This window comes from Aspergillus candidus, assembly GCF_002847045.1.
Source record: "Aspergillus candidus strain CBS 102.13 unplaced genomic scaffold BDW47scaffold_89, whole genome shotgun sequence".
Classification (NCBI taxonomy): Eukaryota; Fungi; Ascomycota; class Eurotiomycetes; order Eurotiales; family Aspergillaceae; genus Aspergillus; species Aspergillus candidus.
In genome coordinates, this window is record NW_020194094.1 from 19,082 (window position 1) to 42,917 (window position 23,836).

At 51.4% G+C, this 23,836-nt stretch overlaps 8 protein-coding genes and 1 non-coding gene across 9 annotated transcripts; 4 read left to right on the plus strand and 5 right to left on the minus strand.

The window, feature by feature from the left end:
- Positions 1 to 1,476: 1,476 nt before the first annotated feature.
- On the plus strand, positions 1,477 to 2,781 carry BDW47DRAFT_113853 (uncharacterized protein). The gene is made up of 2 exons (XM_024814519.1): positions 1,477 to 1,889; positions 1,964 to 2,781. The coding sequence occupies exons 1-2, from the start codon at positions 1,762 to 1,764 to the stop codon at positions 2,631 to 2,633; spliced, it is 798 nt and encodes a 265-aa protein (XP_024667505.1). The 5' UTR covers positions 1,477 to 1,761; the 3' UTR covers positions 2,634 to 2,781.
- A 2,089-nt stretch (positions 2,782 to 4,870) lies between these two features.
- On the minus strand, positions 4,871 to 8,232 carry BDW47DRAFT_135020 (putative MFS monosaccharide transporter). The gene is made up of 5 exons (XM_024818224.1): positions 7,727 to 8,232; positions 7,546 to 7,677; positions 7,030 to 7,498; positions 5,738 to 6,980; positions 4,871 to 5,678 (listed from the first exon to the last, which is right to left on the minus strand). The coding sequence occupies exons 1-5, from the start codon at positions 7,868 to 7,870 to the stop codon at positions 4,991 to 4,993; spliced, it is 2,676 nt and encodes an 891-aa protein (XP_024667506.1). The 5' UTR covers positions 7,871 to 8,232; the 3' UTR covers positions 4,871 to 4,990.
- A 1,008-nt stretch (positions 8,233 to 9,240) lies between these two features.
- BDW47DRAFT_92377 (uncharacterized protein) lies at positions 9,241 to 10,457 on the plus strand. The gene is made up of 2 exons (XM_024820223.1): positions 9,241 to 9,318; positions 9,380 to 10,457. The coding sequence occupies exons 1-2, from the start codon at positions 9,305 to 9,307 to the stop codon at positions 10,119 to 10,121; spliced, it is 756 nt and encodes a 251-aa protein (XP_024667507.1). The 5' UTR covers positions 9,241 to 9,304; the 3' UTR covers positions 10,122 to 10,457.
- Positions 10,458 to 11,628: 1,171 nt separating this feature from the next.
- Positions 11,629 to 11,735, plus strand: BDW47DRAFT_t152. Its single transcript has one exon. It is a non-coding gene; the product is annotated as a tRNA-Arg (tRNA).
- Positions 11,736 to 12,166: 431 nt separating this feature from the next.
- BDW47DRAFT_92383 (PPN1 endopolyphosphatase family protein) lies at positions 12,167 to 14,344 on the minus strand. The gene is made up of 3 exons (XM_024820224.1): positions 14,097 to 14,344; positions 13,962 to 14,048; positions 12,167 to 13,913 (listed from the first exon to the last, which is right to left on the minus strand). Exons 1-3 carry the CDS (start codon positions 14,226 to 14,228, stop codon positions 12,246 to 12,248), a joined length of 1,887 nt encoding a protein of 628 aa, XP_024667508.1. The 5' UTR covers positions 14,229 to 14,344; the 3' UTR covers positions 12,167 to 12,245.
- A 1,360-nt stretch (positions 14,345 to 15,704) lies between these two features.
- On the minus strand, positions 15,705 to 16,883 carry BDW47DRAFT_92390 (RlpA-like double-psi beta-barrel domain-containing protein). The gene is made up of 2 exons (XM_024820225.1): positions 16,447 to 16,883; positions 15,705 to 16,359 (listed from the first exon to the last, which is right to left on the minus strand). Exons 1-2 carry the CDS (start codon positions 16,804 to 16,806, stop codon positions 15,964 to 15,966), a joined length of 756 nt encoding a protein of 251 aa, XP_024667509.1. The 5' UTR covers positions 16,807 to 16,883; the 3' UTR covers positions 15,705 to 15,963.
- Positions 16,884 to 17,164: 281 nt separating this feature from the next.
- Positions 17,165 to 17,734, plus strand: BDW47DRAFT_113860 (uncharacterized protein). The gene is made up of 2 exons (XM_024814520.1): positions 17,165 to 17,326; positions 17,398 to 17,734. The coding sequence occupies exon 2, from the start codon at positions 17,453 to 17,455 to the stop codon at positions 17,618 to 17,620; it is 168 nt and encodes a 55-aa protein (XP_024667510.1). The 5' UTR covers positions 17,165 to 17,326; positions 17,398 to 17,452; the 3' UTR covers positions 17,621 to 17,734.
- A 1,253-nt stretch (positions 17,735 to 18,987) lies between these two features.
- On the minus strand, positions 18,988 to 22,004 carry BDW47DRAFT_135022 (ribonucleotide-diphosphate reductase subunit RNR1; the record flags this gene model as incomplete). The annotated part of the gene is made up of 4 exons (XM_024818225.1): positions 21,759 to 22,004; positions 21,495 to 21,652; positions 20,498 to 21,438; positions 18,988 to 20,443 (listed from the first exon to the last, which is right to left on the minus strand). The coding sequence occupies exons 1-4, from the start codon at positions 21,775 to 21,777 to the stop codon at positions 18,988 to 18,990; spliced, it is 2,574 nt and encodes an 857-aa protein (XP_024667511.1). The 5' UTR covers positions 21,778 to 22,004.
- A 665-nt stretch (positions 22,005 to 22,669) lies between these two features.
- On the minus strand, positions 22,670 to 23,334 carry BDW47DRAFT_129882 (putative GPI anchored cell wall protein; the record flags this gene model as incomplete). The annotated part of the gene is made up of 3 exons (XM_024817036.1): positions 22,670 to 22,953; positions 23,017 to 23,165; positions 23,237 to 23,334. The coding sequence occupies 3 exons, from the start codon at positions 23,332 to 23,334 to the stop codon at positions 22,670 to 22,672; spliced, it is 531 nt and encodes a 176-aa protein (XP_024667512.1).
- Positions 23,335 to 23,836: the final 502 nt, after the last annotated feature.

Sequence of the window (23,836 nt, forward strand, 5' to 3'; positions counted from 1 at the left end):
AGAACCAAAAAGGAAGCGAGATGGATGGAGAATACTAGTCCTTTGAATGGGATATCCTCCTCCCCCCCTCCCCCCCCCCTGACCGCCATATGTACGACTTGGGGAGGAGACTATGGAAGCGCCACCTACTTACGGGGTACACCACCTCACTTCAGGCCAGCATGCATATGGTGACCGACTTCTCGGGGTGGTAAAACGGCAGACAACACCCTCATTCTGGCAGGGAGAGGATTTGAAACCAACTAACCAACTAACCCAGTGAACCAGGGACCAATGAGGCTAGTACATAGTTACTATGGACGGACCAGAGATTGGGTCTGGATCGGATTGGGCGATCCTGAATCTCGCACAGCAACCTTTTCTCTCTTTTTCTTTTTTTTTTTTTACCTCTTTTCGATTTGTATTTCGATTTTGGTTTTACTTTTTTTTTTTTTTTTTTACTTCTCAAAACCATACTGTTTTTGTATTGCGTTTCTACAATTGACTATCCCAATCAGGTTTCTAATGCTAGGTTGCTCACTAAGGGAGACTAGGGGAACGCATCCCGCAGCAAAGCCCGTCTGCAACTACTGCTGCATGCTTGATCTCAGCTTAAATCCAAGAATGGCAGAGTAACATCGGAGAATACTACTCGTATATCACTACTCTGAGGGATACGGGATCATAACAATCACATGAATCCAATCAGCAAATAAGCAAATACAGCGCTGTTGCCTCCGGAGCCTGATAGACAAGATACCTGGATAACATGATGTTAAAACGACGATGCAAGAGGAACCAACATACCGGATCCACCATTAACCATTCCAGGGTGCATTAGTAATTGCATGACCAGGGAAAAGGACACGCGATGACCCTTTACTTTTCGCCACTAACCATGGATTCACCCAATCGATCTGAAGAACGCTTGGATCTCGGATTGGGTTCAGATCTGATGGGAGTTTGTGCTTATTTTTTATTTCTTTTTTTGTCTTTGTTTCTATTTTATTTCCATTATTTTACTCGAATCTTTTTTTATTTTGTTTTCGTTCCAACCATTGATGAATCTTTTGTGGTTGTATTTTTTGTTCTTTTCTTTTTCTCCATTTGACCCTTTCTTTGATTGTATTGACAATCGATTATTGTCCAAACCTCTAGATGAAGCCGGGGTATTTTTTTAGACTATTGTCATATCCTAGTCTGAGACTCTGGTGCCCGACGGATTATTGGTCATGAATGAAATTGATCTTCATCTCCCGACCTAAAATTCCGCTGCTCCTTGCAAAAAACAGTTGATATGCGAACTGGATCGGAGTAAATATCAACAAGAAAAAATAGAGATGAGTATTAAGAGAATGATGGTAATCTATATAGTGTAATAAGGTTCTAAGGACAGGTAATAACACGATAATAACATGCAATAATCATAATAATATAAACAGAATAATATAAAATAATATAATAATATATCTCCCGTCCCTCTTCCAGTTCCAATCTTCTTCTTCCTTTCCCAATCAGCTCTCTCTCTCTCTCTTTTCTTTTCTTTTCTTTCTTTCTTTTCTTTTCACTTCTCTTCTTAGTCGAACCATTCTTTCAAGTTTCCACTCTCTCCCCCTCCCCTCCTCCACCCCCTCTTGTTTCCATAAAGTCCATGTATGTCTCACGTACCCCATCTCTTCTCCAATGGGTCCTATTTATCTAAGCAATTACCCTTCCTATCTCGTCTTTTTACATTTGTCATGAAGGGTCCTTGTCTATCAATAGATGGGCTTCACCTAGCAGATGTCCGTGAACAAATCTCACCCTGGTAGAGGACTAGGTTTCCCCGGTGTCGACTCCTCGCCTCCGAACTCGTCTCCGTGGCGCAGAGTCTCTCTCTTGATCCGACGAGGGAGGAGTGTCTTTTCCAAGTACGTTGGTCAATTGGCTATCCAATACTGCCCCATCAACTGTCTCCCGTATGCACTAACACTACGATGGCCAGACGCTCTGCAGACTGGCCACGCGATTCGTCCGGGTCCCAGACTCCCCCAATGGACTCAACCCAGCGGTTCGTCGACCCAGCCGCAATGGTAGGGCTCCCTCAAGGCGCCGCAGGCGACAGCTTCGACATCCTCGACTGGTACCCGCGCTACCAAATCTGCCAGCGGTACTTCCTCGACCACGCCCAGCACAGCGCCTCCGTGCAAGCGCTCTCCGCGTTCCTCAACATCCGACTACCATTCCAGCGCCAACCCCACCCCGTGCTGAACTCATCCGCCGACCCCTCAAGTCTCCCCCTCGCCGTCTCGCTGATCCCCTACATCCGCCGCCTCGTGGCCACGGGCATGGACTTCCCGGGGGTGCTGCACGGGTTCTTCGGAGACGACTGGAGCGCCGGCATCGGGCCCCTGCACGAGCAGGAGCGTCGCAATTATCTCTTCGCGGCCAAAAGCGGCGGCTGGGCGGCCGTCAAGAAGGACTACGATATCCCCCCGCTCGAGACGATTCCATTTTTGCGCCCATTACAAGGGCCGCTCGACTCGGAGATCGAAGCCGCGGAGCGGAGCTGGAGTGACTGGTTGGCGATGGAAGACTGGATGGTTGGGCCGCGGGCGCCTGACGTGCTCCGGGATTCGTCTTCGATATCGCGACCTCGAAGTTCACGGGGTTGACCTTTCTTCTATTTTTTTTCTTTTCTCTTTCCCTCTGTTTTTGCCATTTGGGTCTTGTTTGGGGTTATCGGAGGCTTTGTTTGCTATCTTGTCCGTTTGTTTACTTTGTCATTCTATCTTGCTTGATCTCTATATCTGGATATTGTCCCACGAGGGAGACGGAGTTCTGGACATTTACTGTTTAGTTCACCATGAACGGGCCATCGATCTTGGAATAAATGATAGAATTGATCACATACAACATACAGTACTATACTTATGGCAGTTGCCTTATCAACAGATCTCTGCGAGAAAAAGAGAAAAGAAAAAGGAAGAAAAAAAAAAAAAAAAACCTAAATGAAAGAAAAGATCGGGGTCTAGAAAAGCGAAACCCAATATCATGAATCTATCAATTGCCGAGAAGACCCCGGCAATACAATCAATACCAATGGTAAAGAATGGTATTTTCCCCTTTTTTTCTTTTTTCTACTGATTTTCTCATCCTTACTTTATCCTTATTTTATTTTATTCTATCTTATTATCCCTGATTTGTGCTCATTTGTAATAAACGAAAGTATCAAACCAACAAAGTCTAAATCAAACCAAACAGGGGACGGGAACCCAGGGGGAGGGGACCACCGAGTGACTCGCGCGCGACGGAAGATGTACACCAACCAACGCCCAACAGGGGAAACCAGCCGGGCGATCCATCCCGGAGGTTTTCCAACCAGGGAGTTGGGTCCGTATCCTGGTTATATTAAGTTATATTATATTATTTCTTAGTATGGTAATCGGGTAACTGACTATACAGGATATGCTAGTCACAGGATAGGGACGTCCTGTACCTACTGTAGTCGTAGGTAAGCGGTACTCACCCCACTGGTTTGTCCGAATTGTCCGAATACAGCGATACACGAGGGCAAACCGAGTCCTGAGCCCTGGTTAGGGGTGGAGGCAATCGGGTTCAGATGCTCGGATCGATCGATCGGTTCGGATCTGGTGCCGTTAAAGGTAAGTAGGGAGGATAGTATGGTTCTGATTTGGTGGTACATCCATAGATGGATGATTGAGTGGCAAGTATTAGGAATGGCTGGTATATGTGCGTTGGTTCCAAAGTTGATGGTTGTACATTAGGTTAGATGAGAGGCTAATCGGTTTAGTCTCGGGTGTATTGCATAATGCAGTAGTCTTGCCTTGACCTTTACCTGGTAGATGGTAGGGGGTAGCAGTGGACTAGGTAGTTAGTCCTTGGAATACACGCTGCTGATTTGAATATCATTCTTGATACAAGTAGGTAAGGATATTGTACTCTACTATATATACATACCTAGTGGTTACACCTTATCTACTATTGTAGTATAATAACTTACATATAGTAAAGGGAGAATATGGTAAGCACCCAATGGATAAACCCGGGCATGAATATAACCCTCCACGCGGGCTACTAGTGAAGTCACTAAACAGTAGTTAGTTCAGTGACTAGGCAGTAGTAAGTAGTGAGTACGAAGAAGTAAGAAAATATAGCGTGGCTCGGAGAATTTCCTCCTCCTGCTAGTAACTATAACCAGATACCGAGTAGTCTACACGCGTCACAGTACAAGAGAATACCACATCCCCACTATCCACCCACCAGGGCCACCCACTCTCATCCACTCCCCGCCCGACGGTCGAGATAATGTATGCTGAGGATCGTAGATTTGTGGTACCACGACCCGGTAATGTCTGTGTATCTGTATTCGATCTGGGTCTCTACCTAGTGCCCACTATTTAGTATTATAGTATGGTATAATATATTATATTATCTTTAGATATTATATCAATGGGATCCATTCTGTATTATCAAGTAGGAGTGTCGTATGATATAGATAACCATAACTAGGTAACTATGTTTCTACTTCCTACCTGTCCCCACGTAAACCTTAAAATAAGAAATCCCGTGCTCAAAATTTCAGGGCTTTATCCATAGTGACACGCATCTGGTCTAGTATGACGGTAGATTATCGGCAGTTTACACTCAGAGCTTAATCTTTTTTAAGCTCAACTTTAGCGATTGCGAATTACATGAAGGCTTCCTTGTTTACATGTCACAGAAACAGACTGGAGATACAAGCAACATTATACACATCGACAGCTAGTTATACCCATACTACGATCTACATACTCAATATTGGCAGTGTAATTAAGTAGTATTCTACTAGTATATCCTCTATCTACATACCTCAACACTTCAGCAACGCTATCCATCAAAAATCAATTCAGCCAACTCCATCCAATCCACAATCTATCAACAGCACAGCCAAAACTCATTGACCAAAGTCAGGGGTATCATGTACAGAACGCCAGAAACAGACAAACGAAAGAACGATAGATAAATAACACTATTCAGGCCACGGCGCCAAATCATGCATGATCCCGCCCGGCGCCGACCCCCGCCGCACATTGGACTCCCCCGGGGCCTGCTGAGCGAGTTCGACGTTCGGAAGCGGGTCGGTAAGCACGCTGCGACGACGGGCGAACACGCCTCCCATGGCAGGGTTTTCCTTCTCCCGCGGCACAACGTTCGGTCGGACGCGGCTGAGGCGACGGGGGTGGCGGAGGTGTTCGTCGGGGACGGGGTCGACCTGCTTCTTGGCGGCGGGGACGAGGTTCAGGTACAGGGGGAAGATGGCGCCTGCGCTGAACAGCGCGACGAGCACGCTGAAGGAGAACGGTGGCCCACCCGCGAATTGGGCTGCGCGCTGTGCGAATGGGAAGGGCGCGCCGCTGCCGACTGCCATGGTTAGGAGCGATGCGGCTGTCTTGGTGTGCTGGCCTGTGCCGCGCAGTGAGATGGCGAAGATGATGCTGAATGCTCCGCTCTCGAAGGTGTAGACTAGGAGGACCATTGCTATTGCTGCTGCTCCGGTTGTTTTCATGCATAGCACGGCGAAGACGATCATGCCGAGGTAGGATAGAAGGAGGATCCAGCGTGGCTTCAGGAACCACTGCATGAAGGCGGCTAGGAATCGGCCTACGGCAAATAATGCGTGGCCGATTGTTAAGTAGTGGAATGTGTCCAGTTTGGATCTAGCGATAGGAATTAGTATTCGAACGGTGAAAGGTCAGGATGGGAGGAGAAAGCGTACTTAGGATGGGCGCTCGTGACAAAAGACTCGAAGCCTTGCGAGAGGACTTCCTGTCCCGCCACGTAGAAGAATTGGGAGCTTACACCCAAGGCGAGTGTGACCCAGACCACCGGAATGCCCGCGACTTTGGCCATATTGTCTTCTCGACGACGGTTGGCCAGTTCTTTCAGGTCCTCGTCGGACGCTTCGGGGATTGGCATATAGTAGAAGGCGACGGCCAAGAGGACATCGAACAGAGCGATCCCCAGGTATGTCCACTGCACGTCGACGAGAGCCGACACGTCGGTCACCTGGCGGAACAGCACCTCCTTGGCCAACAGCGGCGACACGACACTCCCGATGGCCTGGATGCCTTGCGAGATGTTCAATCGGATCTCTGAGTTCTCCAGCGGCCCGCATAGCGCGATGAACGGATTGGCGGCCGTCTCCAAAACGGCAAGCCCCAGGCCCACGATGAAATTGGACACTATGAAAGCCGAATACGAGGCCAGGACCGCCGACGGCCAAAAGATCAAGGTCCCGCAGGCATAGATGCACAGGCCGGTGATGAAAGTCGCTTTAAACCCCCACCGCTTCAGCACCAGACGGCCGATGAACGGTGGGCCGATCATGTAGCCGCCGAAGTAGACGGCGTGGAGGCCGAGGGACCGCCACGTGTCCAGCCGCACGATGTCTTGAAACTGTGAGTTGAGGATGTCCAACAAACCATAGGCGAAGCCCCACAGAAAGAACAAGATCGTGGTCAGGGCGATGGGCGCGATGGACTCTTTATTGCTCAGTTTGAGCATGCTCGTGGGGGTCTTCATGTTGACAAAGTCGAAGAAGGTGATGGTCTGCTGATACGAGGCGGTGGTAAATATGGTGTTGGACTCCGGGTCCTGCGGCGGAGCCGATTCGGGGGCCATCAAGAACTCGCGCATGTCCATCGGAACGGCACCGGGGGCTGGGAGGCTGACACTGCCACGGCTCATCGACCGGGATGGTTTACGGGGGTTGGTCTCTGTTGGCGAGCACTCCGCGATGGGAGATAGGTGCGTCGGGGAGAGGGGCGTTTCGGCCGTCTCCTGCAGCTCCAGCTCCGCCATCTGGGCCATGTCGATGGTGCCATCGGAGCTTGAATCCGAGTCCTTGATCAATTTGGGGACGAGGCGGGCGACCAGCGGCTTGAGACTCGGTACACAGGCGCACATCACGGACACGTTGACCTCAACGACTGACCACATGAATGACAGAGACGCGTACCCTGGATGGGTCAGAAACCGGCAACACTAACGATTGGGTCGTCTACCTACAGTTGATGTCATCGCCCTGGCTATATTGCAGGCGGAGGTCTTTCATGGCGATCTGGCGTGACGTGGCAGCGTTCTGCAAGTAAGCGATGCGAATCACATCGACGACGGCCACGAAAAAGCCGAAGCTGAACGTGATCACCAGGATGATCTTCTGTTTCCGAGGGAGACGCATCTTGGTGATGATGGGGTTGGGGATAAAGAGGATCGCGAGGTCGGTAATGATATTGACGGGCGAAGACGAAAGATACAAGGTCAAGATATCGGTGCAGACCGCGTCATCCTGGCGCGGATAGACAAAGGCGGCCCCGACCGGATTGCATTGGAAGACATTAACCAGCGTGAGGGCGAGCCCGGCGACATTGACAACAAAGAGCGTGATGTAGTTGGCCCAGCGAAAGACCTTCTCCCCTTGGGTCAAGGTGAGATAAAAGATGAGGATGGAAGTCTTGACCGCCATGAGGGCGGGGTTCTGCGGGCATTAGAGAATTGCGGACGAACACGGTCCAGGGCGCTCACATAAAGCACGGTGAAGACATAATTGGCGCGGTTGAGACTCGACCGGGCTTGGATGTCAATCGCAGTATCATGCAGGCCCAGGCCTTTGCTGGTTGCATAGAACAAGGAGAACGAGAACGCGAAGTCGATGACCTGTATCCGATGAGCTTCCCGTATCTCGCACGACAAAAGGCTAACCTACCCAGGCCAGTAGCATGACATAGTCATGGAGGCTCAGGCGGCGGACGATATAGACCCGGGAGACGAAGCGGAGGGCGACGAAGACGGTGGCGATGAGGAAGAAGACGATGGAGACGACCAGCACCTCGGGACGCCGGTCCTCCATGCTGGCGGGCGACAGGCGGGCGAGATCGCTGAAGCCGGACTGAACCAGTTACAGGGACATTTGTTCCTAAGCGATCACTTTCAAGTGGGAGAGAAATTCGGTGGTGTTTTCCCGGAAGAGCCAGCTGCGGAGACGGTTGGAGAACGACCGTGAGCCATGATCACACCGTCTTCACGGACGATCCATGAGGAGATCAGACAGGGGGGTGGGTGGGAGATTGGGGGTTGGAGGCTCATCAAACAAGGGATCGAGTTTAAACAGCGAATTGAGGGAGAAGAGGAGCGACCGGATCAAGGGATGACGGTGAGAGGTCGGATCCATTCGTTCAGTTGGGGAACGCGGAGATGCCGAGGCTGCTGAGGTAAGAAGCTTATTGTTCAAGATCTTTGATTCTTGCTTCTCAGAATGATACGGAGGACTCCGTGAAACAGGTCCAAGATATACTTAGCATCCTATACATTATGATCTGCAAGGGCTTTCGGACATATCATATCTCAAACGATATTTAAGAAGCCCGTCAAATGTTTGCCGGCCACTGTACGGTGTGGGGCGCATCCTGAAGTACCTCGTATTATCCCCACTACGTGGACAAACATGAAACAGAGAGAAATCAATAAAAACGCTTACAAACATAGATTGTCAAACCAAAAGCCTCCTGTGGGTATCTACATGTACATATGGAGTTCTATCAACTTCATCCTGCGGGATTTCGCTCCCTGTGACGATCATGGTAATCATGATCTCCATGGCTTGGCGGAATTAGAGTGAGGTATGATTCATACTGCCTCCCAATTAAATTTAGATATGAGAACAGCCGAATATTGGGAATACACATAATGCTAGTAAGGACTAATGTATAGTACTCTTCTAGCAGATGGATACTTCCAAAAGTTTAACACCAGGCATCCAACTGAAAACATGGATAAGCAACTGTTCGGGCTTTCAGCCATCATATCCCGACGGATACACAGGGGGAAAGCCTCCGATTATCATCAGCATAATTGCTTGAGATGATGAAAAAAATATTAACATGAGTGGATAGCCGGGCTCAGATCCCAGGTGGTGGACGAAAACAACTCAGAAATCTCTTGGCTTCACTTTGGGTGAAAAATGAGAGCGTCGTTGAGCTTTGGCGTGCCACGTATTGGCGCTTAAGGCGAGGCTCGTATTTGCTGCGAGGAGAGGGGAGATCCCACCTTGGTTTACTCAAGTATCGTTTCTCAAGTCAATGCGCTGCTTCAAAACTAACTTGATATGATCCTGCATCTATCTAGATTTGTGGGTTCACCTGAAAACAAAGTGTTGGGTATCTCAGTCAGTTTATGCCCTATACCAAATGTTGGTCAACGTTTTGACGTAACTGTCTTGAGGTCAAGTCCCAGCAAGAACTATATCAGCATTTCCCGGCACTTATAAACGTGAAACGGCTAAAACATGGCAGCACACAGGTGATTCCCACATTCCACCACTACGATTTACTCTTTCCAAGCACTAACTGCCTCCAACCAGCGAGCTGGCTGCCCTCGCCCAAATAGTCGCAGGACCAAGCTTCCACTACGAGCGAGACGAGATCGCGCCCATCCTCATCGAGCACGTCCAGAGATCCCGCATCAACACCAGCAAACGGATCGACAACTGCATCCTCGTCTGCGTAGCCAGCTGCGTCGGCTACCAAGGCATCCCAGTCGACCGACTCGAGCAAATGGCAAACGCCTCCATAGCCGGCGGGGGGTGTACATTCCCACGGCAATTTCTCTTTCTGTTCAACCGACTTGAGCGACTAGGAATCTTTCTCCACCAGATCTCAGAAGAAGAAATGCTTGCCGATGCAGCGTCAGCTGCGGGGCACTTCTCGATCTTCTGCGTCTTTGAAAAGAGCTACACGAACACCAACAGCAAAGACGACAGAAAAAATCGTAAAGTCCAGCACGCTGTGTTGTACGGCGGTTCTTCGGACTCGGGGCCGATCTACAAGGATTTCCAATTTTCGAAGAAGGGCTCTGCTGGTCGGGAGCCTCTGGACAGGACGGAGTATCTGAAAGGTTGGACACTCCTTCAGGTGACGCGGGTGGAAAGCTCTCGATTTGATGAGAGACGCCCTCCTTTGGATGACAGAAACCGGAACCTGCAGATGAGGCTATGCAGGAGCTGGGATCAGCAGGATCTCGCCAATCCACAGGCCAGGTCATCCGTGGTTCAATATTTCCAGCTCACAGGAGTGATACTAGATGCAGGAAGGAAACAAAACTGAGCTTGCATTCTGTTGCCCATACTTGAACGTTAAACATCGTTAAATACAAAATCATCATTTCCTCTCCCCCCCGGCTCAAAGCAAACATATCAAAATCTCCAAATCAATCGAACTTCAATGCAGGTCAATGTTCCCACCCCGTCCATCGGAATATACGAAAGCAGGTCCCATCCATCAAGCCTTCACCTTGCACCTGGGACACACCTGGCCCATGATAACCTGATAAATCACCGGGTCATTTGGGTCTTGGTCTTTCCTGCAGGTGCGGCATATCACCGGCGGAGGCATCGCGGGGATGGAGTGGGCTGGGCCTCGCTCCTGAGTTGCACCTCCGACCTGGTAGTTATATATTAGACCATTATTGGAACCATAGTTCTTTGTTGAACTCACAGTCGTGCCCACGTTGGCTAGGGAGAACATCTTTGCAATCAGTGACTCGTTCTCAAAGGTTGTTTGGTTCGGTTTGGTCTTTCCAAGACGAGTTCAAAGCAGATCAATGCAAAGAATCAATATTCAACAGCAGACAGACGATAATAAGATAATATGCGACAACAACACCGATGAAGAACGACCAAGAAAAGAAGACGAGGAACCACCCAAATATATACCCTCCAACCCTATCCTCCAACCGCCCCCCTCCTCCCATCCCACAAAAAAGGAGAGGATATATATATACATCAAACCCCAACGCAAACCACGGCGCAGACTCTCCTCCCCATCAACCAATAACTCAAACCCGCTCTCCCTCTCTCCCGGAAGATGAATCCTGAGGCGCGCCGCTCAGACCTACAACGCGGGCTCGTCAATCAGATTGGCAGAGGAGTTCAGCCTTCCGCGCACGGACGATGCGTTGTACAATGTTGGATTCGGGGCTCAGGGCGAGGCGCTTTCAGGACGATTGAGTTTAACTACGTACTTGTCTGCTTTTCGGTACTAGGTGGATTTGGTTGGATAATATGAAATGGTGATTGTGATTGAGTTGTTGTGGGGGGATTTCATTGTGGATGATACGAGATTGGCGCATGGGGAACTAGTTGAGAAGTGCGGTGTGGGTTATATATATATAGAGTTTACGTATAATTGAACATGATTAGATGGATATCGACACTGGAAATAGTATACTATCTACGGAGAATAGAGCATCTATATTATTTTAGAGGTAATAAGCGCGAGACCGGGATTAACCTAGTTCTAGATGCAGGGTCAATCGATCAGGACTCGGAGATGTACATAACTAACCGCTGCGCAGCTTCTTATCGTGCATCCTCATACAAAGACCACAATAGATCATACAATTCGAATACGTTTTAATATGATAGCAGCATTCCAACAGACATGTAATATTCCAGAAACGCTAGAATAAACAAACTCACTACTATATGAACGAAATAATAATCAACTACGGTGTAAAGAGCCCACTAACACAATAACCCCAAGCCAAATCGCACCAAAAAAGACAAGTTAACGTACCTTATGAGTAACAAAAACTATCCGAAATATATAATCCGGGTGGGTGGCGCAATGGCAGCGCGTTGGTTTTCGGTTTACGATTACACAAATAATTGTTCATAACAATTACACCAAAGGTTGTGGGTTCGAGCCCCATCTCACTCAATCTTTTTGTATTTTTTTTTTCAACCCTCACACTAGCTAGGTTCGAGAAATGAGTTCTATCTCTTTGTCTTATTATTATTATTATTATTGTTTTTTATCTCTAGACTCAATCTATAGTTACTAATATGATAGTAGTTAGGTTATGTGGTTTTTTTTTTTTTTTTAATTAATTGTTTGTTTATTTGTTTATTTTTTGCATTCGATTGTATATATATCTTTGTTTGCGGTGTTTACCGAGGATTGCACTATGTTTCTACGTAAGATATATACATTTCATCAACAACAGACGCGGTGCTGTACGTTTAAAACCGACGAAATAGATAGTCAACCTCCATCTCAGCACACTATAAACAACCAAAATACTAATTGGATACTATATTACAACAACTCGTATGTACTTCACTTTATTATGTCCTCACTAGATTATGTCCTCACTAGATTATGTCTTCACTAGATTATGTCTTCACTATATTACGTCCTTCACTATATACACTCCATACTATATCCAAATCAAGCCTTATAAGCAGCGGCCTTCTCCTGCAACAGCCGATCCAGCTGGCCCGCACCACCAGTCTTACGCACCAGCATGCTCAACACACGGGGAAGTCCACCATCCTCACACACGGGGCGGGGCGGCTTGGCAGCAACCTCCACGACAGCGCCATCGCGCTTCGGCAGACTCAGCGCCGGCTTGGAGCCACAGTTAAACTGGGCGTCGCCGCCGCGGAGGGCACAGATCTGCTCCTCCTGGCAGGAGTCGACGCACTCGGTGACGTTGTAGTCGCGGGTGGTGCGGGCCCACCACTTCTGGAAGAGCGCGGCGTCGGACTCGAAGCGCTCGGTGACGTGGTGCCAGAAGGCCGGGGTGAGTTCCGCTTTGGGGTCTGTGACGGGGGGCGAGAGCTGCGCGCCGTAGGCTTCCTTTGCGGAGTAGTATTTGGTCCAGGCGGGTTCTTGGTCGGTGCTGTTTGTGCTGTTGATGTTGGCTGTGTAGACCGTGTAGTCGAGGACGGCGAAGGTGGCGGGGTCGACGTCGTAGATGCGGAAGGTGGGGCTTCCTGCGTCGGGGGTCATGGAGCCTGCGACGTAGCCGATGGCGGAGGCGGTGTCTGCGGAGCGGGTGGTGTAGTTTGTGTAGGAGACTTGGAAGAGGTCGGTGTGGGTGTGGCCGAAGAAGAGGGCGGCGATGGTTGCGGCGTAGCGGTTGACGATGAGGTCGATGGAGTGCGAGTAGTCGTGGAGCATGTCGCCGTGGCCGGAGGGGATGTGCGAGATGAGCCAGACGCGCTGGCCGGCCTTTTCGGCGGCGTCGAGCTCCTTGATGAGCCAGGCGAACTGGTGGTTGGGGTCGTGCTCCATGGGCTCCTGGAAGGCGTAGAAGTCGTACTTGTAGTAGTAGATGCTGTTGTAGGAGATGATGCGCAGCTTGCCGCCTTGGGAGTTGACGGCGTAGGAGCCCTCGTGGTAGGAGGAGGCGAAGTCAGAGGCGTCGCCGCCGTTCTGGACGAGTTCGCTCCATTCGCGCTCGAGCGCGTCGTAGGCCCATTGGGGCGCGTGCGACTTGGGCACCTTGCCGAAGGGGAACGCGTTGATTGGGGCCGTGTCGTGGTTGCCCAGGGCGCCGTAGACGAGGCCTAGCTTGCCGAGGTTGTCGTAGGTGGACTCGAAGTTGAGGAGGACTTCGGTTTGGTTCGCCTGCCAGACGTCGTGGGCGGGGATGTCGCCCGTGTAGAGCGTCAGGGTGGGATCGAGGGCGGCGATTGCCTTCACCATGCTGTCTTCCAGGCGCAGGGGCGGGTCGCACTGCTCGTTGCCCCAGGGGCCGGCCGGGTACGACGTGTTGCCAGGGGCGTCCACCTCGGGGTCCCAGCTGCGGCAGCAGATGGGCTTCGAGCAGAAGTAGTTGGCGCCGACCTCGTAGTGCTGGTCGACGTGCGTGTCACTGATATGGGCGACCCGGATGGGCTTCTGTCCGCTCGGCTCCGGACGCTTGGTACCCGGTCGACGCGGGGGGAGGGTGAGGTTGTAGGGCCGGACGTCGGGGTATTCACAGAGGCTGGTGATGCTGGCGCAGAAGGTCTTGGAGGTGTGCGAGCCGACATCGAGGTGGGTAAGGACGTAGTAGGCCGAGGTGCCTTGCTCCGCAATGATGCCCTCGCAGACATCGTCATCTTCGATCTGCAATATATTAGTAGCTGTCCAATTGTCGAGGGTCAGACCACCTACTTTTGCGAGTTTGCACACATCGGCCAGGATATTCTCCAAAGCATGCTGTCCCAGACCGGCCGCCCCCTTGAGCGTCCCTAAAAGTCCCTACTCAAATTAGCCCGTTTCCCTGCCCAAGGGGACCAGACTACCAACCTCGCAAGCCGCACAGGTGACGGCAGCCGTGGCATCATTCCAGATCTTCTCAGCCCAATTGGGCTTCTCAGTCTCGTTGGACTCTGCCTGGACGACAGCGGCCAAGGCGGCCACAAAAAAGGCGGATTTCATGAGTCGATCGTCGCGATACTAGGTCGCGAAAAGGAAAGGCGGGACACCGGAGAGAAACTGCACTGATAGACACCGCATAGTCGGGAACCGGGGACCGTTTACCTTTTATAAAGACGGGAGGGGGGGATGGCCAGTATCAGGCTAGTCGAACCCACTTGCAGCTCACGGCGACCGACGGGCGGGGGTGGAACTGTCATGGGGTGTTTCTTTTTTTGTTTATATTAATTAGCAATTAGTCCCCTCCCGGATGAGCGCAGGAATCCATCCGCAGGGTGAATGAGATGTCTGCAGAGCCAGATGATGGGCCGCCTTTGCATGGTTTCTTTAATTTAGCAGCTGAGGTTGCATTGCATCGTCGACTTGACACTCTCCCTGTCCATTGCCCACTGTCCATCCCCTCTCTCACAGCCAGTGCCCAGCACCAGCAAACAACAAGCCAAGCATAGAAGCGAGTCGATAGGCGGTTCTCTCCGCAGACAGAGCAAAAAGCGCCGCCGATCATCACCCCTAAAAACTAAACGAGCAGACCGAATAACCGACCAACCAGTAAACGGGCCCGGCAAACGAGAATAGCGGGCCGACCTGGCATTGTGCAAGAAAAAAGAAAAAAGTCTTGCAGGTTAGCTTGCCAGGTAGGCAGAAAGACTGGGGAAGAGATCGTCGAGGGGGTAAAGGGGGGGCCAAGCAAAGTTCCGAGGCCGAGGGTGTCGATCTTCACAACGGTTCGATTCGCTAAGACCGCGTGGGTGTTTCATTTGTGGATGATTGGTTGTTGATCATCTTGGATACATGTTTTTCTGATATTTTATTTGTTGATTGTTCGTGTTCCTGACGGGGAATACGCTTAGATTGAGCATATCTTTCTTTTTGTCCTTTGTGTTTGGGTATGTTCCTGGATAGGGGATAACGTTAGTAAGAAGCATAATTGGAGTAAGGTGGTTAGACACATACTGTGGAGTAGGCTGAGTGGAAGCATCCTGAAGAAGTGATGTGGGTAGGAACATACTACGTACTCATGTAGTAAATTGAGTAGAAGCATACTTACCTATGGAGTAAGTGGATGAAGAGTAAAGAAAGGGCCCAACAGACGCCAAAGTAAAGTAGACAAACCCCGAGGCAAAAACAAGGCAGCAAACCACGTTCCAATGATCGGGCGCAGATCCGTCACGTGTATAACAGGCACATCTCGCAATTTTATGCAAGGAATCCCCGTCGATCTTAACCAGGATCAGGGGCATCGCCAGATAAATCTAGATAACTCTGCTAGATAACACACCAGGGATATGTAGGAAACTACAGAACTACAGTCACCAAATTTATCAAAAAGTTTAATTGCAGTAAATCATGCCTCGTAAGCCAACCCTAGACAGAAACCAGTCCGTCCATTCGATAATCTCAGGGGTAGTCTGTCATCCAGACAGTTGGTGGAACCCGCATCGGCGAATTTCTTCTCTCTCGATTCTCCAATTCTGGTCGCCTCAAGGGGTGATAAAATGGCTTTTAAAATGAACCCGAAAATGTCTATTCACATGAATGGTAAAAATTGCTGATTGCTGCCTAACCCGGTTCCCGGTGGTATCAAAGATGGGGGAAAACGAAGGTCGGATGGAAACCAGGTAGGAAAGAAGAGAAAATATGGTATGGTAAAGAAGGGCAGAAGAGAATCAACAGCGAAAGGAAGAATGAAGAGAGAGAGAGAGAGAGAGAATAAGCGATGCTAGCGTGCGATCAACGCTTATTCCATGAACCACTCCACATCGTGCAGACGGCCCTCGAGCATTTTGGCGATTTCGCCGAAGAAGTGCCTGGAGATATCGATGGAGGAGCTGTCGCATCCCATGCACTTGTCGACGACCTTGCCCTGCTTGGTGACGCCGCCGTACTTGACGGTGACCATGCGGCCGCAGTCGGAGTCCTTCATGAGGCCAACGGGAAGGGCCAGCACAGCCTCGTTCTCACCGTCGTTGGTCCAGCCACAGCTGCTGGGGGCAGAGGGGTCAGTGGCGGTGTCATAGTAGGTGACCTGGCCCTTGCACGGGGTGTCCTTGGAGCAGGAGCCGGTGTAGCCACCGCCGGAGGTAGGCGGGGGCGGGGGAGGGGCCTGAGTAGTAGTTTGAGGGGGAGGAGGAGCCTGGGTAGTCTTGGGAGGCGGAGGAGGAGCCTGAGTGGTCGGGGGCGGCGGGGGAGGAGCCTCAGTAGTCGGGGGAGGCGGAGGGGCCTCGGTAGTCTTGGGAGGCGGAGGGGCCTCGGTGGTCTTGGGAGGCGGAGGAGGCGCAGTGGTGGTAGTGGTGGTGGGCTTGGGAGGGGGCGGAGGGGCCTGGGTGGTCTTAGGCGGGTCCTCAGGCTCCTCGGTGGGCTCAGGCTGAGGGGTCGGCACGGCCGGAGTCAGGTTGACAACGGAGGTGTGGACGGTGGGGGCCGCGGGGGGGTAGACGGTGGTGGTGATATCCACGGTAGTCCACTCGACGGTGGTGGAAGTCTCCCAGACGACGATGTTCTCACGCTTGACGGGGGCAGCGGAGGACAGAGCGGCGCAGAGGGCACCAGCCAGGGCGATGGATTTGGCGAGGGGGGCCATTTTTTTTCCCGAATGAAATGGATTGATTGGATTGAGTTTATTGATTGTAGAATTGGACGAATGAATTGACCAAAAGATTGATGGACTCAAAGCCACAGATAGAGAGATCGACCGACAATAAAGAGTGAGATCAAGACCAGACTGCGCAGCAGTAGAGAATCTTGATAGTAGTGATAGCCGAGTAGTTGGACACGCGCAAGAGAGTGGAGCGTGTGGGGATGAAAGAAAGAACGACAGAAGCTGTCAAGTAAAGGAAGGAGTGGTGAGGCGAAAGAAAGAAGGAAAAAAAAAAAAAAAACGCGAGGGAGGGAAGGACCGGCGAAGGAGTATTTAAACGAGAGAAAGGAATGGAGAGATGGATACCTCGACAGCCCAAAACTCAAAAGACCAAAGGATGAATCGGGCCAACTTACTTCGTACTATAACGTCAAAGCCCCCCGGACCCACCGAGCCCACCGAACCAGCCCGTGACGAGCGTGAACCATGGAAATCTTACCAGTACCGTTCTTTGAAGCTGTACCTGAGAATCGGTCAGATGGGAATCAATCAATCAGAGGGGGAGTTGGTACAGATCCGAAATTACAGTCGTACAGCTTCATCTTTTTTTCCTGATTAGGCACCTGGACAGAGACCGCTTTGACCTGTCATGTCTGACGTGGATCGATTCATTGATGCATCCACGTATTCGGTGAGTATTTTATCCTGTCTGATAATATACGACTGGTCGGGTTTTGGAGGGGCCACGCAGGAACAGTCAGACAGTCAGGAACCCGAGTCAGACTCCGTCGAGACTAGACGGGTACCTGAACACTAACCCAGTAACCCTAGTCAATACAGTATACCCAGTACTGGTACGGTAAAATCAGCTACCTCCCATACTAACTACTACGTAGTAGGTAGAACTAAGGATGGTTCAGGGGGATCATCCGTTCGTATTGACCGATGGCCCATCAATATGTCCCGATCCACGGCCCCCGAGGCGGTCCAGACAGAACTATCGGTCTATTCCTCTCTTAGTGGTCAATCTCAATCAAGCAATTTCCTGGTCAACACAAACACGGGATCTTTCTGATCCTACACGGACTCTGACGTGTCTGATCTTCGTTGTGCTTTCTTTCTTTCTCTTTCTCTTTCTTTGTTTCCTTCTATTTCACTCTTTCATTCTGAAAAGAGAGACAGAGACAGATGTGGTAATTCGTGTGTCAACTATCAATCACACCCATGTTGAGCCAACAGTGACAGTAACAATAACAGGAACAGTAACAGTAACAGTAACAGTAACAGACAGTGACTCGAGCTGATACCTGACGTGGTACCTGAACCTGGACCTGAGCCTGAACCTTCCTACCTCAGGCAGCCCACCACGAAAAGATTTCAATCCAATCCCCCCACCACCCAATCAATCACTCCAACCTCAGTCAAGAATCAACCTGTTGTCCCTCTCCCTGTCTCACCGGTCAGCCCGAGTGGAGATGCACCTCGATTTCTTTCTTCCCTTTGCTTCCCCCCCTCCACACACACACACACACACACACACACACACACACACACACACACACACACACACACAGCCTCTCTTACTCGCCCGCTGACAGGCAGACTGGCTAGTTAAACCGCCCCAAGGCGCCAACGCTAACCAACACCTCCCGACCTTACACTCAGGTACTAACTCATTAGGTAAAAAGGTACTGGGTAAACAACGACCACTGATTCGACGGCTATTTCTGCCCTTTCTTTCACTCAGTTTAACTTTTTTCTTTGAGCTTTTTTGAGTGGTTTTGACTTTTCCTTCCCGGTGGCGTCGGTCTGGATTGCTTGGCCCGCTCGTAACCGGTCTACTCTACTTGACTGACTGACTGACTGCGGTTTGTTTCATTTGATTACACTGTGTAGGTGTCGGGGAGTTTGTTTGTTTGGAAGGCGATTCGTGTTTGGCTGGGGAGGGGAGGAGGGGGCAAATGGTATAGTAACATGGGGTGGGATCTAGAATATTGACTGAAGAATAGAAGATAGAGTAAATCAAAGAATAAAATAGAAAGAATATATTGATATTGTCATTTTTACATACCCATGTTAAGCATCCATCTCATGATATAATTACCCACAAATTCAAAAATAAAACAAAAGAAAAAAAAAAAAAAAATCCCGACGCCAAATCCCTCGTCAATACTATCTACTACTCTAACCCTGGCACATCACGCACGCCTCCTTGTTCTCAATGCTGCACTGGAGCACCTTCTGCGAGAAGATGTCGCCCTCGCTCTCTCCCTCCGCCGGGGCCTCCGCCTTCGGGGCCTCGCCGTTGGCGTTTGTCTCCACCGCCGGCGTGGGTTCGATCGCCGCCGCCGCCGGGGCTTCCTCGCTGGGCTCCGAGCTCGACGGCGTGCGCGGCACCGCAGAGTAGGCGGTGCTGCCAGACGGGGTCCCCGTCCGCTTCTTGAACGAGGGGTTCGCCCGGGCAACGTTGGTGTCCTCCACCTTGAGCTGCTCCTGATCCACCGTGAACTGGATGGGAGCCGACGCCGCCATAGTGCGCAGGTAGTACATGCCCGTCTTCAGGCCCATCTTCCACCCCGCAAAGTGCATGCTCGTGATCTTGCCCATCGTCGGCTCCTTCAGGTGGATGTTGAGCGACTGCGACTGGTCGATGTACGCGCCGCGGTCCGCGGCCATCTGGAGGATCGATCGCTGAGGAATTTCCCACACCGTCTTGTACAGCGCCTTGATGTCTGCCGGCACGTTAGGGACGTTCTGCACCGATCCGCCATCGGCGATGATGCGGTTCTTCATGTTGTCAGACCAGAGGCCCAGGTCCACGAGGTCCTTGAGCAGCCACGGGTTGACCACCTGGAACTCGCCCGCCAGCACTCGCCGCGAGTAGATGTTCGACGTGTACGGCTCAAAGCACTCGTTGAAGCCTAGGATCTGGCTCGTGCTGGCCGTCGGCATGGGCGCCACCAACAGACTGTTGCGCACGCCCGTCTGGGCGATCTTGGCCTTGAGCGCGTCCCAGTCCCACAGGTCGGTCGGCGTGCGGTCCCACATGTCATACTGCAGGATCCCCTGGGAGACCGGGGAGCCCTCGTAGGTCTCGTAGGTGCCCAGCTCCTTGGCCAGCTCCGACGACGCCGTCAGAGCACCGTGGTAGATGGTCTCGAAGATCTGGATGTTCAACTGTCTCGCCTCGGCCGAGTCAAACGGCAGACGCAGGGCCAGGAAGGCGTCGGCCAGACCGTTGACACCCAGGGCAATGGGACGGTGGCGCATGTTGCTCTTCTTGGCCTCGGGGACCGGATAGTAGTTGATGTCGATGATCTTGTTCAGGTTGCGGACCAAGACCCGGACGACCTCGTGGAGCTTGCCAAAGTCGTACTCGCCACGGGCGGCATCCACAAAGGTGGGGAGCGCCAGCGACGCCAGGTTGCAGACGGCGACCTCATCCGGCGCACTGTACTCGATAATCTCCGTGCACAGGTTGGAGCTGCGGATGGTGCCCAGGTTCTTCTGGTTGCTCTTCTGGTTGCACGCATCCTTGTACAGCATGAAGGGGTTGCCCGTCTCGGTCTGGGCCTCCAAAATAGCGTACCAAAGCTTCTGAGCCTTGATGGTCTTGCGGCCGCGGCCTTCCCGCTCGTACCTGATCACCGTTAATACCATGTAGTCCATTGTTCGGGTCATGGGGAAAACTCACTTCTCGTACAGAGCCTCAAACTCGTCGCCGTAGACATCAGCCAGGCCTGAGGCCTCGTTGGGGCAGAAGAGGGTCCAATCGCCGTTGGCTTCCACGCGCTTCATGAATAGATCCGGGGTCCAGAGGGCAAAGAACAGATCACGGGCTCTGACTTCCTCCTTACCGTGGTTCTTCCGCAGATCGAGGAACTCGAAAACATCGGCGTGCCACGGCTCCAGGTAGATAGCAAAGGCACCGGGACGCTTATTGCCACCCTGGTCCACGTAGCGAGCGGTGTTGTTGAACACGCGGAGCATGGGGACGATGCCGTTGGAGGAACCGTTGGTACCACCGATGTATGAGCCAGTGGCACGGATGCGGTGCACGTTGAGACCGATACCACCGGCGGTCTTGGAAATCATGGCACACGTCTTCAGAGTGTCATAGATACCTTCGATGCTGTCTTCCTTCATGTCAACCAGGAAGCACGAAGCCAACTGCGGCTGGGGGGTACCGGCGTTGAACAGCGTCGGAGAGGCATGGGTGAAGAACTTCTGGGACATCAGATGGTAGGTCTCAATGGCCTTCTCAATGTCGTTCCCGTGGATGCCAACGGAAACACGCATCAACAGATGCTGAGGGCGCTCAGCCACCTTTCCGTTGACCCGGAGCAGGTATGACCGCTCCAGGGTCTTGAAGCCGAAGAAGTTGTAGTTGAAGTCACGGTCATACACGATGGCCGAGTTGAGCTCATCTGCATGTTTCATAATTATCTCATATGTTTCTTTTGATATCATCGGCGCGGGTTTGTTATTTTTCGGGTTGACATAGTGATAGAGATCTGAGATGACCAAGGAGAACTGCTTCTTGGTCTGCTTGTGGAGGTTGGATACGGCTATACGGGCAGCCAGGATGGCGTAGTCTGGGTGAGTGACGGTCATGTACGCCGCAGTTTCGGCAGCCTTCACATCATCATCGGATTAGCATCCATTCTGTTGACCACGCATCAAGAACATACCAAGTTATCTAGCTCCACGGTGGTGACACCCTGGTAGACACCGGAGATGACCTTCTGAGTGATAGCAGCAGCATCGACGTGCTCGGGGTCGAGGCTGTAACACAGTCTCGATACACGGGCCGTGATCTTATCGAACTGCACGCGTTCCTTGCGGCCATCTAGCACGTTGTTAGCACAAGTGGCAAGAGTGATTCAGCCAAAGACGGCGTAAAGCAATCCATGCAGCCAAGGAGCAAAGATCTTAAAACCAAGATGTATGCATACCTCTCTTGTAGACAAACATCGTCAACGGTAGCAGCGATACGCTGGAGCAGGATCGTGGGAAAAGAGACCAGGAAAACAAGGATATATGACAGATTCCCAGAAGAATGTGATATGCGTTGAAGAATTCAAACAAGCAATCGTGGCAGAGAGGAAAGAAGGGTCTTGTCAATGGAAGGGAAGGAAGTTATGAAGGGGAAGAAGGATGAGAAGAAAGAAACAAAAGAAGACGGAGGGGCAGCGAGAGAGGCTAAGGTTAGATATTTGATGTCGCCGGGGCAAAACGCGTTGCAACGCGATTTTTCGTGTTGGACCCAAATGGAGAAGATTTCCCTTGCTTTGCCGGGCGGAACTGACTAAGATTTGGCCAGTTGCCAGTTCCGCCGGGGCGGAGGTGACGGGTATCCCTTCACGCCACATTCCGACGCGATAAGATGTATCAGATGATGTCAAGCAGTACCGATTGTCGGAGTAATTGATACACGTGTTGATCAATTTCTCATGGCGTGCTCGGATGTATAGATTATCATACACACGAGTACGCTCGGCGTTGGATGTGATTTGTCCAAGCTGCAATCATCGAGGTCCTCTGCTGAGACCTCTTACATAGTCACGCATCCAGCGGACTACACGCTAACCAGTCGCGAGACTGAGTCAAGCAACTCAAGACTGGGGGTTAGTTCTACACCTCTATTGTCTACATTTCTATTGTCTATACCTCTATCCGAACCTCTATTCAGTAACCTCAACGCCCCCAAACAAATCGGTATGTATCACTCTCAGAGTTCAATGAGTTGGTTCAATATATGGTCAAATGTGGAAAGGTATTTGAACAGGCAGAGAAAAGAAAGGTATCAGTCAACGGCACTCCAAACGTCGATCAGCATCACACAAGCTCAACTCATTCCAACCTCCTACATAGTAGCGGCAAAACCCAGGAAGACAACGGCGGCAAACGCAGCGGCAGAGACCTGACGGTCGGACGAACCAGCCGAGACCGAGTCAGAAGGCGAAGCGCTGGCGGACGCCGACGAGCCGGTGCTGGAACCGGAGGACGGGGAGGAGGAGGAGGAGGAGTCATCGCTGCTGGAGGAATCATCGTTGCTGGAGGAGCCGCCGGTCGCGGAGGCAGAGCTGTCGCTCGAGTGGGAGCCACCGGTCTTGGAGGCGGAATTATCCGAGGATTTCGAGGCGATTTCTACTTGAGTTAGACGGGATCTTTTTTCGTGGGGTGAGGTGGACGAAGGGGTTGGCAACTTACCAACTTTGTGGTCGTTGTCGGCGCAGGTCTCGGCGTATTCCTTCAGAGCGTCGTCCTTGTCCTTTCCGCAGGAATCGGCGATCTCCTTCTGCACGCGCTTGGTGTTGGTGACACACATGGCCTTCATGTCGGCCGGGTTCTCCTGCTGACTGGGTGGGAATTGTCAGCCCAATGATCCGTCTTTCTCTCCCGCGATCCTCACGGTTCGGATTGTACATACCCCACAGCCGATAGAAGACAGGCGGACGGGCCGGCCGCAACAACAACATTGCTGAGGGCCAGGAACGAGACCAGGAAAGCGGACTTGGCGAAAAACATGGTGACGTCGGGACGGAGTATTCGCGACAGAGTAGATTCCGGGGATGTTAGGGGGGAATTGTTATCGCGAGCGACGGAATAGGGGGGAATCGTAAGCGCGAAGAAATCACAAGTACCGAATGGTGATAAAGAGTGTATATGGTAGTTGTAGTTGTAAAAAGAATGACTGGAACAAAGGAAGGACTGTGTAGTATGGACGCAGAAAAAGAGAGCAAAAGAGTGAAGGACGAGGATTGAAAAGCGAAGACGCAGGAGGGAAGTGAGGGAGAGACTGCCTTGGGCCTAAGCAGGCTTGACTTCTTTGAGATGGTTTAAGTTGTCTCACCCCCTGAAAGAGTAACGGCCCTGCCGATCCGCCCAGGGCGTTTTTGCCCCCGGTGTTTTCTTAGTATTGACCACACGAGGTGAACCCCGTAAATTAGTGGTCTGGACGGGTTAGTCTGGTATATCAGTGGGTAAATACCGGTATCAAACTGGCATCTGGTTTTGTAGCCAGGCCTGG

Bases quoted from the DNA above. Each gene is read 5' to 3' on its own strand.
- BDW47DRAFT_92383 (XM_024820224.1), bottom strand. From the start codon at position 14,228: ATGAAATCCGCCTTTTTTGTGGCCGCCTTGGCCGCTGTCGTCCAGGCA. The intron at 14,049-14,096 runs GTTGGTAGTCTG...TAATTTGAGTAG, and splicing joins TCACCTGTGCGGCTTGCGAG to GGACTTTTAGGGACGCTCAA. The intron at 13,914-13,961 runs GTAGGTGGTCTG...AATATATTGCAG, and splicing joins ATGTGTGCAAACTCGCAAAA to ATCGAAGATGACGATGTCTG.
- BDW47DRAFT_92390 (XM_024820225.1), bottom strand. From the start codon at position 16,806: ATGGCCCCCCTCGCCAAATCCATCGCCCTGGCTGGTGCCCTCTGCGCC. The intron at 16,360-16,446 runs GCCCCTCCGCCT...AAGACTACCCAG, and splicing joins CGCCTCCCAAGACTACCGAG to GCTCCTCCTCCCCCTCAAAC.
- BDW47DRAFT_135020 (XM_024818224.1), bottom strand. From the start codon at position 7,870: ATGGAGGACCGGCGTCCCGAGGTGCTGGTCGTCTCCATCGTCTTCTTC. The intron at 7,678-7,726 runs GTAGGTTAGCCT...CATCGGATACAG, and splicing joins ATGTCATGCTACTGGCCTGG to GTCATCGACTTCGCGTTCTC. The intron at 5,679-5,737 runs GTACGCTTTCTC...TCCTATCGCTAG, and splicing joins GTCACGAGCGCCCATCCTAA to ATCCAAACTGGACACATTCC.
- BDW47DRAFT_113860 (XM_024814520.1), top strand. From the start codon at position 17,453: ATGTCTGACGTGGATCGATTCATTGATGCATCCACGTATTCGGTGAGT.
- BDW47DRAFT_113853 (XM_024814519.1), top strand. From the start codon at position 1,762: ATGTCCGTGAACAAATCTCACCCTGGTAGAGGACTAGGTTTCCCCGGT. The intron at 1,890-1,963 runs GTACGTTGGTCA...TACGATGGCCAG, and splicing joins GGGAGGAGTGTCTTTTCCAA to ACGCTCTGCAGACTGGCCAC.